Consider the following 18,728-nt stretch of genomic DNA (forward strand, 5'->3'; position numbering starts at 1 on the left):
AAATACCTCCAGGGTGTATGTGGAATTGTGTTTCCGATCCAAAATACAAATGCATGATGAATATAAAAAATGGTCTCTGGAAAATGGTCATAAAGCAGCAGAATATACTCCAGTATATTTACCACCAAAAAATCAGTATCCACCAACCACGTAAAGATCAGTGTGCCATCACTGCCATCTGCTGTAGTTATAAAATGAAGAATGTTTCAGAAATGGAATACAATAGCCACATTATTAAAAAAAAAAAAAAGATGCTAGAAGACCAAAAATTAAATGAAGGAGAGTACCAGAAGTATTACTGCACGGTTAGTAATCACAATGGATCTCCAAAGTGTGCTGCTATGTCCAAAACACAGGCACAAATGTATTATAAACAAAAGCTGCAACTACACAATTTCACCATATACATTCTTCATAATGTATCTTCTAATGAATTTGTCTCATCTCATCGAAAGCAAGACAATACAATGAAATAATTCTAATATCGGATGGGTGTGGATATCAAAACCGAAATAAATTATTCGCTACTGCTCTAAGTTATATCTTTAGAGAGAAAAAACATCGAGATTCAACAGCTTTTTCTGGAAAAAGGCCACACCATGATAGAGGCCGATAGTGCACATGCCACCTAAGAAAAGTATTTTAAGCCTCCAATATATTCACCATCTGATTATATAGCACGTATGCGGCTAGCAAGACCAAAACAACCTTATAAAATTAATGTCATTGATTTTTAATTTTTAAGAATTATGGATAAGATTAAATCTGGATTAAGTTCAATCAGACCAGGAAAACGAATCGGAGATCCTGTTGTATATGATATTAAAATGTTACAGTATCTACCAGATGGAACAATCTTTTACAAACTCAACTTTATCAGTGCAACCGTTTGACTGCCTTTATAATATATATAACGAATCATTGCCAATATCACAGTCGAAATACATACATCTTCAGGAATTAAAAAGTGTAATAGAGAAAGATCACCACTATTTCTACGATAACCTAACATTTAAACCTGCTAATAGAAAGTAAACGAACTTATAAATATAATATCATCTCACTATTGCATTAATAATGTGACATCACAAACTGTATTTTTATTATTTTTGTATTAAAAATAAAAGATTTTTGTAAACAAAATAATAATCTTAGACCATTTTCTGATTATAATAAAGCATTCTTCATAATTTTAATGTTTAAATGTAACATTATTTTTTATTCAGTTTTATCCTTCTCCTGCACAATTTGAGAAAGTGCACATAGATGGTTTTGCTAAAACGGTGACGATATGTACTGTCTGTCAATTAGTTGAGTAGGTGATGTACCTATAATATGTTGAAATCTTTACATAATAAAAGTTAAGTCAGTGCAATAAATTGTCACCTAAGATTTCATATCAATTTTCGACTTTAGATGGACCACAACCAATATTATTCATATTACCTACCTACCTACCTATATATTGTGGCTACCAATGACATTAAGATGGACGAAGCATCTAGACAAAAAAAATGACACTCACTTTTTTGTCGGGTCTGCCGAATGACATAATCTGTTCTAACGCCATTACAATAAAGGTGATATTGCTATAAATTCCCGACGCTCTTTGTCGGGTCTGGCGAATGGTTTGGTTCGAACGGGTTCGCTCAAATGAACATTGACACTAGAAACACTGTTCTTACGCCATTACAATAAAGTTGATATTGCTATAAATTCCCGATGCGTGATATCGCATAATGGAAATTGCGTGACGTCCACCTATACATGTGCGAATGTCGCTATGCGCGAATTTACTTGCTAGCTACTGTACTGAGTGCGTTGTCCATTAATAATGTCATTGATGGCTACTGATAAAAATCAATGTCCTTGAATGAAAGATTTTCAACATGCGCAGATAAATTATAGGTATAATATAATAATAATTATTATTAGAGTATTCCTAAATTGAATAACAATACTACAAGCTAGGTAGGCACCTATTTATTAATATTTTTGCTATGATATAATATTATATAAATAACCACAAAATATAAATTACCTAGGTACCACAAAAAATATTAAGAAATAGGTACCTACCTAGGTATAATAATTATAAATATTAAGACTCCCATAACAGCCGAGCGGATGACGAGTCAATATATTAATAAGTCGTGTGTTTCGGCCTCCAATCTCGGGTCTGGCAACAAGAAAGCACATGTTATTTTTCAATATGTGTTTGGATCCAGAGTATGTACCTTTTAGACTGAGCAAGTGGCTAAAATCTGTTAATAGGTACCTAGGTACAACCTTCACTCTAGTGTGGAGACCCACATGGTTTTCTTAAAATCGGACATGGTATGGGTATGAATCTATTATGGGTATGTAGATACGATCTACTATTACTGTCGCCTTGGATTTTGTTGTTTGTTTTTGTTAAATTGAGTACTGATGTGAGTCAATATACGAAAATATAAAATGCATCAATATAATGTTTTCAAATTTGATTAGGTACAAACAAAGTCGAACTTTGCAACATAACAAATATTAGTAAATTGTTGAATTTGATATTCACAAAAACATTTGTTTTCCTATCATAGGTACCTAACACTGACAATATTATGTTCATCTGCCGTAAAATATTGACACAACATTTCTCATTTATGATAGGTACCTATAATATACCTAATGCCAGCGCTCCATTGGCGAGCCAAAAGTCCGACGACAATAAGTCTTCAGATTTTTCTACGTTCTGCTACTGGCCAACAGACGTTCAACGAAACGAGTATATAATTAATTTGACGAGTAAAACAGTCGACTTTGACAGCATAGATAATATACGTATATCTGACAGTTAAATCGTGATGGCGTTAAATGATACCGACGATTTATGTTTTTTGGGTTATTGGGTGGCAGATAATGTAATAACGAAGCAAAGGGTACACAAATACTGGGTGAAACATTGGATAAGGAAACGAACGACATTATCCCACACAAATTTAATACGAGAATTGCGTTTGCAACCGAGCGATTTCCGCAATTATTTGCGAATGTCGGAGGATGTATACACAGAACTGTATAATTTGGTCTCCCCATTTATTAAAAAAAAAAATACTATGATGAGGGAAGCTATTTCTCCTCATGATAGATTATGTGCAACCCTGCGATTTTTGGCTGCCGGCGGAACATTCACTGACTTGCATTATAGAACTGCGATTGGAAGACAAACTCTGGGCAAGATAATTCCCGAAACTTGCCAAGTCATCATTGACGTTTTGAAAGGAGAATATTTCAAGGTGTGTATTATATTATACGTCATCTAATAAAGTTGGGCAAATTTACAAATATATCATTAACAAGTAGACATTGGTTGGTCTTATAAAGTGAACGTTTAGTGGATTGTTTTACCTATATAAATCATAGACGGCAACATCATAAGAATGGCAGACAAGATGCATTTGAGATAGGTATATATATAGTCACAAATAAGGCCATCGTTGACATGCTAAATATTCAATAGACCATTAGAATGCTGTACCTAGCCAGGACTCTCCATATAGGCTGTAAGCAAGCTGCTTAATTATTCCTGTTGAATGTATTGTAATACTAGTCATATTCTTCGAAAAGCAAGCATGGAATTTGATTTCTAAATGAGGCCACATAATAATATAGGTTTGCTAACATAGCTCAAATACTTACCATTTGTTGTATCGCTTAAGCTAGGGTTTATAGGCATAAAAACAAACAAAAAACAAATATTTTTACAAGATATTTATTCATACAAAAAACATTAATTTATTATACCGGCTTTTGTACATTTTTGCTTAATATACGATAAACTGGTTGAGTATGAACAGTAGTTGCTGGCATTATTTTGTCACTTTGTCCCATAAAGGCAACTTCATGCATCAGCTTCTCGGCCAGCAATCTTTGTCCCTGTGACATCGATCGTAGTTTCATGGCCATAATTTTGCCAAAAACATCAAATTCATCTTCAGTCTTGCTTAGTTTGTCGGTGATTAATTCTAACACTTTGTTGGCGCTATCATTCGATTTTTTTCGTTTGAACGATGGGGGTTCTGGTGCTCTATTGAGATTCGACCTTGGAGTAGTCGACAACGTGGATGTTGAAGGCGAATATTCTATCTGTAAATAAAATGTTGATTATTTTTTGTTGCAGTTCCCTGATACGCACGAAGAAATGGAGACGATTGCAGAAGAATTTAATAGTAAATGGCAATTTCCAAATTGCCTGGGCGCAGTTGATGGGAAACACATTGCTATCGTGCCACCTGCAGGCGCCGGCTCCCACTTTTATAATTACAAACATTTCCACAGCATTGTTTTGATGGCGATTGCAAATGCTAATTATGAATTTATTTATGTTGATGTTGGAACAAATGGACGTATTTCTGATGGAGGCGTACTGAGAAAATCTGATTTTTTCAAACGTTTAGACGAAGGCAGATTAAAAATACCTGCACCAAAAAAACCTACTGCTAATTCTGATGCACTGCCATTTGTTTATATTGGCGATGAAGCCTTTGCATTACGTAACGATTTCATAAAGCCGTATTCACAAAGGCAATTAAATCACAGTAAAAGAATATATAATTATCGGACATGCAGAGCCAGGCGAATTATAGAAAATGTTTTTGGCATTTTAGCTGCTAGATTCCGCATTTTTCAAGCTCCAATAAACATGAAAATTGAAAATATCAATACAGTTGTATTAACTTGCTGTGTGCTGCACAACTTTCTTCGTCGCAAATCAACACATACTTATACTCCTTCTCATGACCTTGATAGGGAAAATCCTGAGACAGGTTTAATAGAGCTCGGACTGAGGTCACAGGACACCTTAGCGCCTTTGGAAGCAACGACTAATTGGAACTCGACTGCCAATGCTAAGAAAGCGCGAGGAGATTTCGAAAAATATTTTAATACTACCGGGGCTGTCACATGGCAAGAAAGTATGATAAGCAATAGATAAATTAAACCAATGTAACAATTTAGTTAAAATGTTTTACCTCAATACAATCTTCGTTGTTTAACGAGTTGGAGTAACTCTCATCAGGAGACATGTTTTCCAAATCGTCCACCATGCTGGATATTGAGCTCGATTCTGTAAAACAAAATGTAAATTGTTAAAATACAACATAATACTCAAACTTGTTTTTTATTATCTCTCCCCTAAGTACCCATTCCTTCATACGGTTAATATTGATATTGGTATAATTGGTGTAATCCAGTATATCGGGTATTTTCAAAATGTGTTTTCCGCTGTATTCCTCATAACCAAACTGTACCATTAATTTTGATTGATGATTTATTGATTGTCTCTGAAGGAACCTAACTCGAGCGATTTTTGATTTTATGATCATTTCTTTTCTTCTTCTTTCGACCATGTCCGATCATAATATGGACCTCCACGGAGTGGAGGTTTGTATTGACAGATTTTGTTTTTACGAGAAATGGATGTCAGCCACTTGCTCAACATATTAGGTCCATACTCTGACTCATACACAAATTGAAATTCAATGTGTACTTGTCAGACCCAGGATTTGAACCTGGGACCCGACCACGACTCAATAAGCCGCGCTTCCACCGCCATGATCGTACCTATATATTATTATTTCTTACCTACCTCAGCAAAGAATAAATAATTTTATTGTGACTAGAAATGATTCATAGCTGTATGTTTTAATTGCTTAATAGTAGCTAATCTAATGCGATGTCACTTTCAGAGCTAGGTACGACAATTTCATAATCTGCACGTGTATAATAAATAGCTTTAAAGCATTCCTACGTACCTTCCATTTAGTCGTTCAAGAACTCCAAATTTTTATAGTACCACAGTTTGGGTAGATAAACTGCGTCTGTGCCGGCTCCGCTTCGATATGATGTCCTTACTTTATTTCTCTCCTTTCTGTAACCCGACCTCAATGTCTGTATTTTCTTTTTAACATCGTCGACCCTTGCCTGCGGCTCCACCTTGATTAAAATCTCCAAAAGTTCCGCATACGCCAAGGACTTGGCATCACGATTCTTGTATAGTGGGCTGGTCGTCTTCCACAACGATGGGTTGTCTTTAAAACAACTAATAAAATCTTCCAAGAAACTTTTAGAATGCACTCGTAGATCTACCATTGTTGTTATCGATGTGAGATGTCCGAACACTTTGAATGACAGTAAAATAATGATGGCGCTGTCGTCCGTCGGCATAGATATAAATAATGTGACGGTAAAGCGTGGTGAACGTACGAATTTCAGCGGCTCGGCGAGTAAAATATCAAACATGTTTGAAATCCAACGAGCCTGGTCTGCGGATTAAAAAGTCCGCAGACCTGGGGTGCTCCACGCGAAAAAAAAGTCCGAAGACTGTAAATCGTCTGACTTGCGTGCCAATGGAGCGCCGGCATCTAGATTGTACATTAATGTCGGTAAACCGCGGTCTTTTGGCTTGTCAATAATTAATTAATCGATTAGTTAATATTAACTTTAAATCGATACGTTAATATCTTTTTAGCAGCCAGTCACGTCTTACAATATAATCCCTTTTCTAATTATTTAATAATGCATATTATTTACTTGAACAAAGAAAATAAAAGATATACCTACCTACCTATCTACAACTTTTAATTTTATTATTTTTACTTGAATATCATTGAAAACATTTTTGAGGCAGTTTAAAAAAATATATCGTTAATGAAAACAGTGGTTTTATTGTTTTCTGTTAAACATTGTGAGTTATTTTAGTATAAAAGCACATTTTACAACTTATTTTTGGTATTTAGGTACCAAATACACCTAAATTAATAAAAATTTACCATACCTACCTATAAAATAATAAAACTTTATAAATTACATATTTGATCTGATAAACATAATAAATTTATCGATTCGTACTTAAAAATATAAATTATAGTTTTTATAATAAATTATTAAGCTGAGAAAAATTCAGAAAAGCCTATTTTCGGCTACATATTAGTAGTAATACACGTCATTGCTGGCTAAGTGTAAATAACGCTTGAAATGAACGCATCCCGTTATTATTCCGCATCCAAAGCCCAAGTGTCAAAGATGAACGGATTGGCGTTTGAAGTAAACAGTATGGAGGTTTGCCAATTGTTTCTCTTCTAAAATAAACCCAATTCTTTTTAATGGAATTTGTGAGAAACCGAAGGGATTTAGAAAATTTGTTATAATGTGGCCCATACTGCATGACATGACCCGAGATGACTGCAGGCGGGCGCTTCGAAGACTCGGTAATATATTGCTTTTTGCACAAATGATATTTCATTTTTCCCTCCTTTACTTAATGAAACACGAATACTTTATTTATGTCTAAAAATCGCTATAATATGAAACGATAATGCATTTAATGTCACTCACATGTATTTTCTCTCCCGTTTATGCAGAATTGGAAGCGTACACTAGCATGATAAGTGTATTCAGAGCTCAAGGAGCCTTAGTAGATGACAGAAAAAAGTTACTCGAAGAAATTCGCTCCGCCTTGAGTATAAGCAACGATCGCCATTCAGCGGAGGCCCGACGCGTTTCGAACGATGAATTACTTGGAACTATCGCTCAACAGTAAGTCAATTTCGCCAATATTATTGTAAATATCAAAACCAAACATTGTATGAAGTGAAATATTTTGTGAAGGTATCATTTTAAAATCGTGCGTTTCTCGTGTATCTACGGTTATTTGGCAGTTTCCGTCGCTAGCTTTTGTTATTCTATTCCCAATAATCGATTAAAATTAAAATTTACATAAAATATATAACATAAATTGTTTATTTTTTTATAGATTGTCAGGCCCGAACACCGACATGGGTTGGTTCACTGAAGGTAGGCGTGAGATACCAATTTTACCGCGAGGTATACCTCAGACGATGTATACAGCGATAGCTGATGAAGCAATTAAAGAAGTCGCCGTTGAGAATGAAAAGTTCTCATTGAAGACGGAGCGTAAAGCTGCCCCCGTTTCCCCCAAAAGTCCCGTAGAAGCTACGCCCGAAGATATGGAGCTCGACGAGACGTCTGCGGCCACTGCAGAAAGTGGGAAAAGTCCAAATGTGTATGCCCTCAAAGGAAAGAACACTTCCGAAGGAAGTTACCCACCCGTTGTTATGTGGGATCAATGGCTCAAGGTGAATACATTATGCTTATTCCATCGGATGAAGCCATTAAAGAAACTATCTTTTGATAACTACAGTAGAACCTTGATTATCTTGACTAATTGAGAACAACGGTACCCCAGATAACCAAAAAAATTTAAAAAAATCGTTTTCACTTCCGGAACATTTTTTCATGCATTTTTGAAAGTTTCACCCATGTTTGTTTTTTGTTTATACCAATTTGAATCTGATGATCATAGTGAAATCCAGATATTTGAGGTTCTACTGTATGTTAAAAATAATATAAAAATGTGTTTTTGATGGTTTTGTGATTAAAAAATGATTTATAACATGTAGTGTTAATATAGTGAAGTGACCAAAACGTTAAATATGTGGCACGATGTGCAAGTGGTAAAGTGTCTGCTCATGAAGTTGTGGGTCTTGGGTTTGTATCCTGGGTCTGGTATATTCACGTTTTGTTTTTCAATGTGTGTTCGGACCCATAGTATTGACCAAATAGGTTGAGCAAGTGGCCAACATTCATTTCCCGTAACCTCTTCATAAGACGGTTAATATTAGATTGTACACAATAAAAAAAAATAGATTTTATGAGGTTGTTAACCTTTTTTGTGTGTACACAGTATACCTACTACCTCAAATAATACTCGGATATCCATATTTTTTTTTTTTTTGTAATGATAACATTTAATAAATAAATAAACAGGAACTACCCACTATTGTGTGGATGACAGAGATAAGTTTAACAAGAGTATACCTTTTTCTGTCACAATTTGTAGATTGTGAGGTAATTTTAGGGTTAGATATTTTTTGCCCGTTCTGTTGATAGGTTTGTTAGGTTGTCAACATAGATATCTCAATTATCGTAGACCATTATAATGGAGTTGTACCACGTAAAAACCAGTTCAATTAGTAAATTAAACAAAATTTGTGAATATTAATATTGTCAGAGTGATTTTATATATGTTACGCCAAATGTGCGAAATTGACTATTACATGAAATGGGCTAAATTTTGGCTAATTCATGTAATAGTCAAGCCTGTTGCCTTATTCATGAATTATGTAAATTTTCTGCTGAGTACATGAATTCGCCAGGGCATGGAATTCTTAAACTGTCAACATGACAGTAGAAAAAGTAAATTTAATACGGATGGTTTTATTAGTTATAATTGGACATAATATAATATTATTATTATTAGGTTAGGTTGGGTTAGGTTAATTTAGGTTAGGTTAGGTTTTGAAATTCTGAATTATTCAACTGAATGTCCATTTTGAGGTTAGCTAACAAGTGTCAACAAACTATCAAAAACATACAATCGACCATTGCACGTTCGATACCCAAGCACGAATCAAATCGCGAAAATACCTTTTAATAAAATTCATCCGTTATCATATTATAGTTCTAGTTTTTTTGCGCATAGTAAATGGATATGAACGTCATTGTATTTATTGATTGGTATATTTTTAAATTATAATCAATGACATTTGACACATTTGGTTAGTTTGATTAGTTGCAAAAAACACCACCATAGCGCGACCATCTATTTTGACCATAGATAATATACATACATTTTGACCAATCCACGAGCATTTCACACATTTAGTTTAGTTGCAAAAAATACCACCGTAGCGCTACTATCTAATTTGTCCAATGCATGAACAAGGCAGAAAAATTACTGGCGAATTCACGCACTCACCAGATATTTTGTCCAATTCATGAATAAGGCAGCGGGCTTGCATTTTTCATGATTTAGGCAAAATTTAGCCCATTTCATGTAATAGTCAATTTCGCACATTCGGCGTAACATATATATTATAAATTCATGTTAGATGTGCATATTTATTTACCCCACAATTTGCATTGAATTTTAGTATGTCATTTTAATATAGTAGGTACTGCATTTATGTATCCTATTGTCGGTTTGGTTTTTTCACGTCGCTTTTGGATCGAGAGTTATTTTCATTTCATTTTGTTTTTTGTGGGAAAAAAAATAATTTTTACAATGTATTAATGATAGATTCGTTCAACGAAATGAAATGCAAGCAAACAAATTATTTATTATGCTGGCTCTGTTACAAAGTGATGCGCATATCAAATCGCCTTACTATATTCCCTGTAAATGTCGTTGACCTTATCTATAAATAGGTCCCTATAAATGTAAAATAATTATCATTATTTTTTTTATTCAAAAAGTATGGTATAATAATCCCTATGTACCTTTATTCCTTTATATAACACGGGATTTAGTAGTATACTGGCAAATTTTTTATATGTTTAATATTCATCATGTCATTTTCTTTAATTTGTTTTATCAAAGTTGTTGAAAGAAAACCTTCTATAAGGATGTAGCTATTAAAATATATAGTGAAAATGAAGTTGAGGAAAGGTTATCTAATAGTGCAGGTGCATGGATTTACTGGCAGCGTATTTTAAACTATTGAGAATAACTGTTTACACTTAAAAGTGCTGACTGTCTCTCCAATCTCATTCTTCAAGAGTAAGCGAGACGCGATGTTGTCATTTATTTTTATGGTACTATTTGACAGGTAGTGAAAATCGGTTAACCTCAAAATGAGTATAGTTCGGTTTTTTGCCGGAAGGTTCTTTTTTGATTCATGTAGTATGCAAGCTTGCAACTGCAGGATAATACATGTTTACCCATACATTTTCTTGTTACGGTCGCTATAATACTTATTGTCAACAGTAAATCCATGCACGTGTAAACGAAGGTATAAGGCCAATGAAAGCTTGGATAACACGTTAATTATATCTAATGGCCAAGTATTCCAAATGCGCCAGTCGCGGTGTTACCACTAAATGAGTTCAATAAAAACGCTTAAACACGTAAAACCAGAGAATGTCAATTTTTTGATGCTGTATATTCTTTGATTATTTAGGTTAATGATGTGAAAGGGCATGGGTAAATGAAAAACTGAAACGATCTGAAATGTTAATTATTATATTCTTTTAAAATAGTGTAACTTATTAAGTGCTCGTTGCGATTGTAGCTTAAAAAATAATAATTCCAAAAATCTTTCTTAAATGCGGCTTGTTCTATGAACACAATGTTAATTCATATGCTTCTTTCTTGTTTTCTTCGGGTGGTAATAAAACTAGTTTTTCGCTTCTGTGACAATTCATCCTTAATTTTAAGTTTATTTATCAAATAATATTGCTCATATGGAGAAAAAAAAACTCTTACATCTGATTTCAATAGAAACACTTTTGATTGGCAGCTCGGAAAAGCTAAAAAAAGTTCTCGTATCTGATGCTGAAGCGAAAATTTTCAACATTGAATATATATTTTTAAAGCACTGTGAAATAAACTTTATACACGTATGGATGCCGTGAAATGAAAAAGTTTGAATACCACCCCTGTAACATATTTTGTGGAATATTATTTTAGATGATGTATTCCAATAAAGTCAGTGCCGTGATATGTCCAATGCAATTTGATAAGCAAATTTGCAATTGAAAGTTTCTTCTTTACTTGTGTCCCCGTCCCCTTCTGGTTGATTGGCAGTAGAAAATAATTGATACCTGCGTTATATTGAAATTTTGTTCTCTTCATGTACGGATAATGCGCGCAATCGAGAGTTTTCCGCCGTTCTGTGCTATCAAATGTTTGAATACAAAACTTTATATCGCTCCCTCTTTTGTAGTAGTTAAATTTCTTTAGATGTTATGTACTGAGTGTTTCATGGCATAATTTTTGTTTAGAAGGTATCGAATGATGATGGACCACCGCGTAAAAGAAGTCGTGCCGACAGTTCCACCCAACACCAACGTCCAACCCAGCAAAGATACCTTAACATATCACAATATTATAATAATTATTCAAAAACACCTACAGGTAATTTGGCTTTCAATACTTAATTTGAATTAATACAATAAAACCCCATGATATTAAGTTAATTCTAAATTTGCTGTAAATCAAAATATTCACCAAAATTCATAACATTTATTTATAGCAATTTTCACTACTTAATTCGATTAATGAACCATAATAGTAACCACTGATTTAAATCTGAAAGAAATTGTTACAGAATTACAACAAAAGAAAACTTTTTTCAAAGTTTTAGTGTTTTTTTTTGCTGCACATTCTGTGTATTGTAATTTTTTTTTTTTCGATTTTCGCTCCTGTCAATTACAAATAAAAAAGGATTTACTGTAGCTCGATCTAAACTATTGAAATAATAATAGTAGTCAGGTACTCAAAATTTACCATTGCAGTTTCTTGTCTCAGTTTACAGGGAGAAAGAAAAAATTATCATCCTAAAAAAAAATCAATTTAGTGGTTATTATTTCCCAAAGAACAGAATTATTTCTGGAAAATTTGGTTATTTGTAACGTTATGTAAGTTATTTAATAATCTACTTATTCTACTGTGTAAACAATGTTTGTATAATTTTACTTATTTAAAAAAACTTTGTATTTCTAGCCAAATCAGCTAATCAATATGGAAAAAATTCATATGGCCAAACGGGAAAAATACCAGGGAAATCTAACCACGCATCCAAATCCAGCATTTCAAAACAGAGATCCCTGCAGAGCAAGCATAATAAGCAGTCAGGACAGGTCGCCATTCCGCATCACCAGGTCCGGAGCGGCATCAAATCGCCCAACGATCACCACATGGCCGGATCCCAAGCCCTCAACATTCAAAATCTACTAGACACCGGCGCGATGAAAACACAGACCTCTGACTTCCAGGCTAACTTCATACAGTCACTGGGGAAAAACGTCAATATAGAAGATCACAGTGAAGCCAAACAGAGCCATGTGGCCTCCAACATTTTAGAATCTCCTACTATGCAGCTGCTTACCCAGCCGCCGCCCGCTCCCCGCGAAGTCTCCTCTCCTTCCCCGTCCCGTGACGAAATGCCGTGCGTCCCTGTCAGCGGACAGGGGACCGTCCTATTACCCGCCTCCCCCACCATCGCAAAAGTACAACAAAGTGTTTCTGGAAAACCTTGCCACCTCATCATAAAGAAGAAAGGGGACACCATCGGGGACAATTCATCGCACAAAATACAAGTCAGCAACATGCAGGTCATATCTAAACCCTCAGAAATCAGCGGAATCAAAGTTTTACAAAATCGTCAAATGGTGGTTGCGCCACCGCAGAATGTCTCCCAAAAACTGTTTAACTCAAGCGGAAAACTCATCACCACTAAGATTGTACAGCAGATACCGCAGAAAGCGCAAACTCCGCCGACTCCCACATCGAAATCGCTCTCAACGAATACCATGATGGAGAAGATTATGATAGTGTCCAAGAGCCATGCGCCTTCGCCCGCTCAGCCCGGCATCTTGCAGCGGAGTCTGAGTAATGCATCCGCCAAAAACCTCATCATTTCTGGCCAGAATACTTTCAATGCCGTCAAGGATGTCGAATTAGGTAACCAAATACATAAGGGCGATGATGGGACGCCCTCCAAAGGAGTCTCGATAAACAATTCGGAAATGAAGTTGTCCACGAAGACTTTCCTTCTCAATCCCAAGAGCGGTCAAAAGATGGTGGTCGTCCCGGCGAAATCTCGTGGCAAAACGGGCCAGACGATGCCTCTTCTGCAGGTTAAAGGCATCCCCGGCAGGCCAACCATGAAACTGGTTCCTGTCAGCGGTCAGTCAGTCAGCGCCGCTCCCAAATCTAGCAATGTCACTGTCATGTCGGGAACTACCTCTTCAAATATCCTGACGACAAAGATTATTTCCAAAGAATCGTTAATGCATATCAAACCCAACGTGATGAGCGGAGATGGCGCCATTAATAAACTTCCCCCAAATGTACAAATGTCATCGAAGTCTTCCGGCCAAGCCATCATCCGCCCTGCCGGTGCTAAAGGGAACGTTATCCTTGTGCAAAAGGGCAACACACTCGGCAAGGGGCCCATCACGTTTACAAAAAATGGAAAAGATCTCTCTAAAATAGTAATGTCGGGTAAACGGACGAATCCGTCCGTCCCGCAGGCGACTTCTGTCGTCTCACATAGAGATCTACAAGAGGCTTCCGCCATGGATAGCTCATTAAATGTTAGTAAAAATCCTGGTAATGTAATAGTATTAGAATTGAGAAACGATCAGTTGGAGCACGGAAGCGGTGGACAGGAATATCTCGAAGGAGACGAAGCCACCGCCGCCCTCACCCCCAATGATCACCTAGATTTAAAAGCGAAGCACACGATCATAACTGAAGATACGCCAGTATTATTTCATAATCAATTGCCGGACGATGTCTGCAATGCGGACTCGATGGAGTCTACGGCCGACAGTTTGATAGGAGCCGTTCACATAAGCGACACGATGAAGTCTAACGATTCTTTCTCGGAAGACCAGGAATTGCAAAAGATATCTAGTCGGAATAAAGCATCCGAAGATCAAACGGTGTCTTCCGTTATCACCGACTGGGATATGGAATTGGACAATGCCACCGACAAGTCTAAAATCAATAAAAGTGACGAGGCCAATATGGAATTAGAGGAATCGAGTGACAGTGACACTGACGAATATATGCCCGCCGCGCAGCACAGCGAGAAGAAAATGATTCAACATACCACTGGTGATGATTCTCTCATTAGGAATCCCGTAAACACAGGTGTGAATTAAACAAGATTGAAACCTTCCAAACAAAATTATTAACAGTACCTAGTTTATTATTTATTATTATAATTTATGCTTGAGATGCAATTTCATTTTTGTTTGTAAATTATAAATTAAGAAATCAAAATGTTATTTAATATTTAATTTAAATCATTTCATAATAATTTCTATGTGGAAAATTTAAGTACATTTTGAAATTCAATTACAAATTCACAATTTATTAATGCGTGTGCTTATTTGAGTTGTGTATTTCCAAATTTACTTATTTAATTTGACTGATTTTTATAATACTACTAATATCTAGTTTTCAGAATATCTAAAAATCATAGGCAAGATTGAATCATGATCAATTAAAAAAATGCTATTTGTTACAATGCAAACAGCAATATTTGGAAATATAAGACTTGTTACTATTCATCTAGTAGTATATTTGTGGTAATCTCGTTCATAAATTTTTTTTTTTCTAGATGCTAATGAGTTGTATACTCCTCATACGTCAATTAGCCAAGCGAGTAGAACGTTGCTCAGCCAATTGCAGGATGAGGGTTCGTCTAGCAACGATTCTCCGTTCGTATTATCTAAAGACTTAGGAAAGACACCAAGCCGGCTCTTGAGCAAATTTAAAGTACAAACCGAACACAACGCCCAGTCATTAAGTAAAGCTTCCGTTAAGAGTAAAAGCGCACAAGGATCGAAAGAGGGAAGCAACCCTACGATGGACTCTGAGAGTGCACAGCCCATGAGCAATTCGGGGCAGAGCTGTTCAGTCAAAAGCATGAGTAGGCCGGGCCGCATGGACATCTTCCGTACCGCATTAGTATCCGCTGATATAAATCTCGAATCGTTTGAGTATTTAGAGGACGGCATGATGTCCACGGAAGAAATATTTCCATTGAAGGGACCCGAATCGATCCCCGACAAGGATAAAATTCACCAGTCCTTGGAGCAACAGTTAAGCCAGCTACTGAGTGAAGATATAGGTAATTGAGATTTTTATTAATTTGTCTTTATTAAAAAAAGTCAATATTAATTATTAAAAATCATTGGCTTCTGGCAGTTCATAATTTAACGATAAAATTTAATCTCTATGGACTTTCAAAAACTGGAAGTTATATCAATGGACTTTTTACAAGGAAAGGTGTGTTATTTACCAAATCCATTGGGTTCTTATTCTAAGTCAAACAAAAAAAAAACATTGTAGCTTTCACTATTGAGCCAATTCAATTCAACAGAAGTGTTGAGTTTGGCACGTACAAATAATGCAACTGAAACTCGTCAAGTTTACTGTAATTCAATTGACATTCACAAAACATTACAAAGCACTGACGCACACCGAGTCAACACAATGGAAAAAAATGGTTTAGACTTACAACTAAATCCATGACTACGGGTGGGACATGCTTATCGATTTCAGCCAATTCCTGTCATTTTCGTGGAATATTTCCTTTAAAAAAAAGACATTTCTATACAATAGCCAGGAGAATAATAAATTCTAAAATAAAATAATAAGTAGGTACATATGCGATGGCCGCAAAGGCTTAAGCGTCGGCCTATAACGTCATGAGTCCCAGGTTCGAATCCTGCGTCTGGCAAGTACACATTGTTTTTCAATTTATGTAGAGTCAGAGTATGGACCTAATAGGTTAAGCAAGTGGCTGACATCCATTTCTCGTTAAAACAAAATCTGTTAATACAAACCTTCACCCTGTGGAGGCCCATATGATCTTGTTAGGATCACACAATTTAATTCTGCAAAATGTATCAAGTGCAATCTGTCTTGTTTTTGTAAGCAAATTTATACAATACGCTGCACATGCGAGGCGGTATAGCAGTAACTGAATACAGTATGGTGGTGGTAGAGTCCTTCAAGCCTAATGAGCAGCGCAATTAAGCAATATAAATTATTGTTGGTTTGGTTTCCGTTCCTTGAGTTTTGTCCCAAAAAAGTGAATTCCCCAATAAACCGGTGGTCCAATTAAGCGGAATCGTCTGTACTATGTATTTTACTTTTACAAAAATAAATTCAGCACGTACATATTTTTAATGTTTTAACCTTACAAAAATGTCGACTTATACGAAATACGCGCACCGATAAGAACTTGAGACTGATTCATGGTGTCCCGCATGCTTGCAGTGTTTCAAAAAATTTACATACACATGGATTGAATCTATAGGAAAACAACTAAGTTGGCTACCAGTGACGTGCGATTTATAGATGCGAAACATCCCTAGAAATAATCGAAAAAGTACTATGCAATATACATTATACATTCATTGCGAAATATAGCAATTTCTATTAAGGCCGTACATCAATTGAGGCACGGTCTAAAAAGATCGTTGCTAGGCGATGCGCGGATTGCGGGTCGCGGGTGCAAATGACACCTGTCAAACGAAATATTATTTGTCATATAAATCCAACATACGTCCATTTTATGTTCTGTTTATTGTTCTATTAGTAACAATAATAATATATTCATTGACATGTTTTCTTTTTAAAGTAAATGGGTAACGTTTTTAGTCATCTTTACACGATTTAAGAATTAATTGGCCCGTCGCCATCACGAAGCAAAGTGACGTGTTTCTAGCTCGACGTTCTCTCACTGAATGCGAGCGAGTCCAAAATTTCGTCGCGCCTACAGTTGAAAATTATTTGCCGTTTCACTGATGCGTCACCTTAAATTTTCTTTCTTCTAATATTTTTGAATATGAGAGTTACATACCACTTTGTAATAACACATACTATATGTACTACTTTGTTACTTCATCAGCCGCCCGTGTACCAACAGCATCCCTACAAGAAAAAGTCACCACACGCTACTGTTGCCTACCATTTCACTACGGCTCTAATAATTATTATACTATCCTTAAAATTACCTATACATTCTTTTAATTTTTGTTTAAAAACAAGTTAAGGTTACGTATTTAGTTTTTAAATGATCTCTGTTTTTGTTTTCAGATTCTACGCGACTGGAGGTGTTAGAATCCCCTCAGATAGGTAGCGGTGCCATTGAGTAACTATACTCACAATCAGATATTTTTGTATATATTAGAAAGTAAATCTTTATTTGAAATAAGTCACTTTTGAACATTTTATAAGTAGACAAATCAATTTTTTATGTGTTATGCGAATCCATTTTTAGCAATAGGTATCGAGTGTCATGTATATATTATTATTTAAACTTTATTTTGGTGTTATCAAAAATATAAATACATGCATTGACATATTATACTAGTTTTAATTAAATTAATTTAAACGGATGATTTAGCATGAGTTCACTTGTTAAAAATGATATCATTTCACTTGTATGTATATAAAGACTTCTCCTCACCATTTCTTATTTAACTAACATTAACCGTGTATTTTTACATCAACTTGTTTTACTACTTATTTTACCAATAAAACATTTTTTTATAAAACGTTTTATTTTTATTTGCACGGGAAAAAAAACTTATGGTATTCGGGATACTTGATATTATTTACTGACAAGACTGGCTTGGTCTAAATACAAACTATGTATTATTTTCATGATAAGATAGGAAGTATTAATGTAAGCATTCGCAATATCAATTTTAACACTATTTCAGAGTGGGGCGCTAACTTATAAAATTGACATCTCCATCGCTCTGCCCTTTGTACTGTGTTCCAAATGGATGCATCATGAATGTGCATTTTTCATTTCTCATTCAATAACGTCCGATAAAATACCTGAAAATACAATCCAAGTGGTTCAAAAGGAAAGCGACAAAAATTATGCAATATGTTATATTTTCTTGCGTCAATGTGCAGTAAAAACAAAACAATGATTCGGTTGGTGGATTGTATGCGTACAAATACGTATACCGTCGTCAGCGCTACAAGTACATCGGCTGCCAGGTAATTAGTAGCACTAAAACAAAACATCCGCACGCACACCATCGACCAACCGAATCATTGTTTTGTTTTTACTGTAAATACGTTTTAGGAAAAAAATCTGTAAATAAAATTACAAATAAGAGTTTTCCAC

At 35.3% G+C, this 18,728-nt stretch overlaps 1 protein-coding gene across 2 annotated transcripts; it reads left to right on the forward strand.

Annotated features, from left to right (window-relative positions):
- Window positions 1-7,068: 7,068 nt before the first annotated feature.
- LOC147065915 (uncharacterized) lies at window positions 7,069-18,728 on the forward strand. Of its 2 annotated transcripts, none has more exons than XM_085955505.1 (7): window positions 7,069-7,247; window positions 7,401-7,575; window positions 7,793-8,135; window positions 11,842-11,974; window positions 12,563-14,719; window positions 15,192-15,704; window positions 17,681-18,728. In XM_085955505.1, the coding sequence occupies exons 1-7, from the start codon at window positions 7,187-7,189 to the stop codon at window positions 17,737-17,739; spliced, it is 3,441 nt and encodes a 1,146-aa protein (XP_085811631.1). In that variant the 5' UTR covers window positions 7,069-7,186; the 3' UTR covers window positions 17,740-18,728. The 2 variants fall into 2 exon arrangements, with proteins under 2 accessions (XP_085811631.1, XP_085811632.1); XM_085955506.1 differs by having other exon boundaries at window positions 11,845-11,974.

The sequence above is a fragment of the Rhyacophila brunnea genome, unplaced genomic scaffold, assembly GCF_057557595.1.
Source record: "Rhyacophila brunnea isolate RB1 unplaced genomic scaffold, BYU_Rbru_1.0 scaffold_5, whole genome shotgun sequence".
Classification (NCBI taxonomy): Eukaryota; Metazoa; Arthropoda; class Insecta; order Trichoptera; family Rhyacophilidae; genus Rhyacophila; species Rhyacophila brunnea.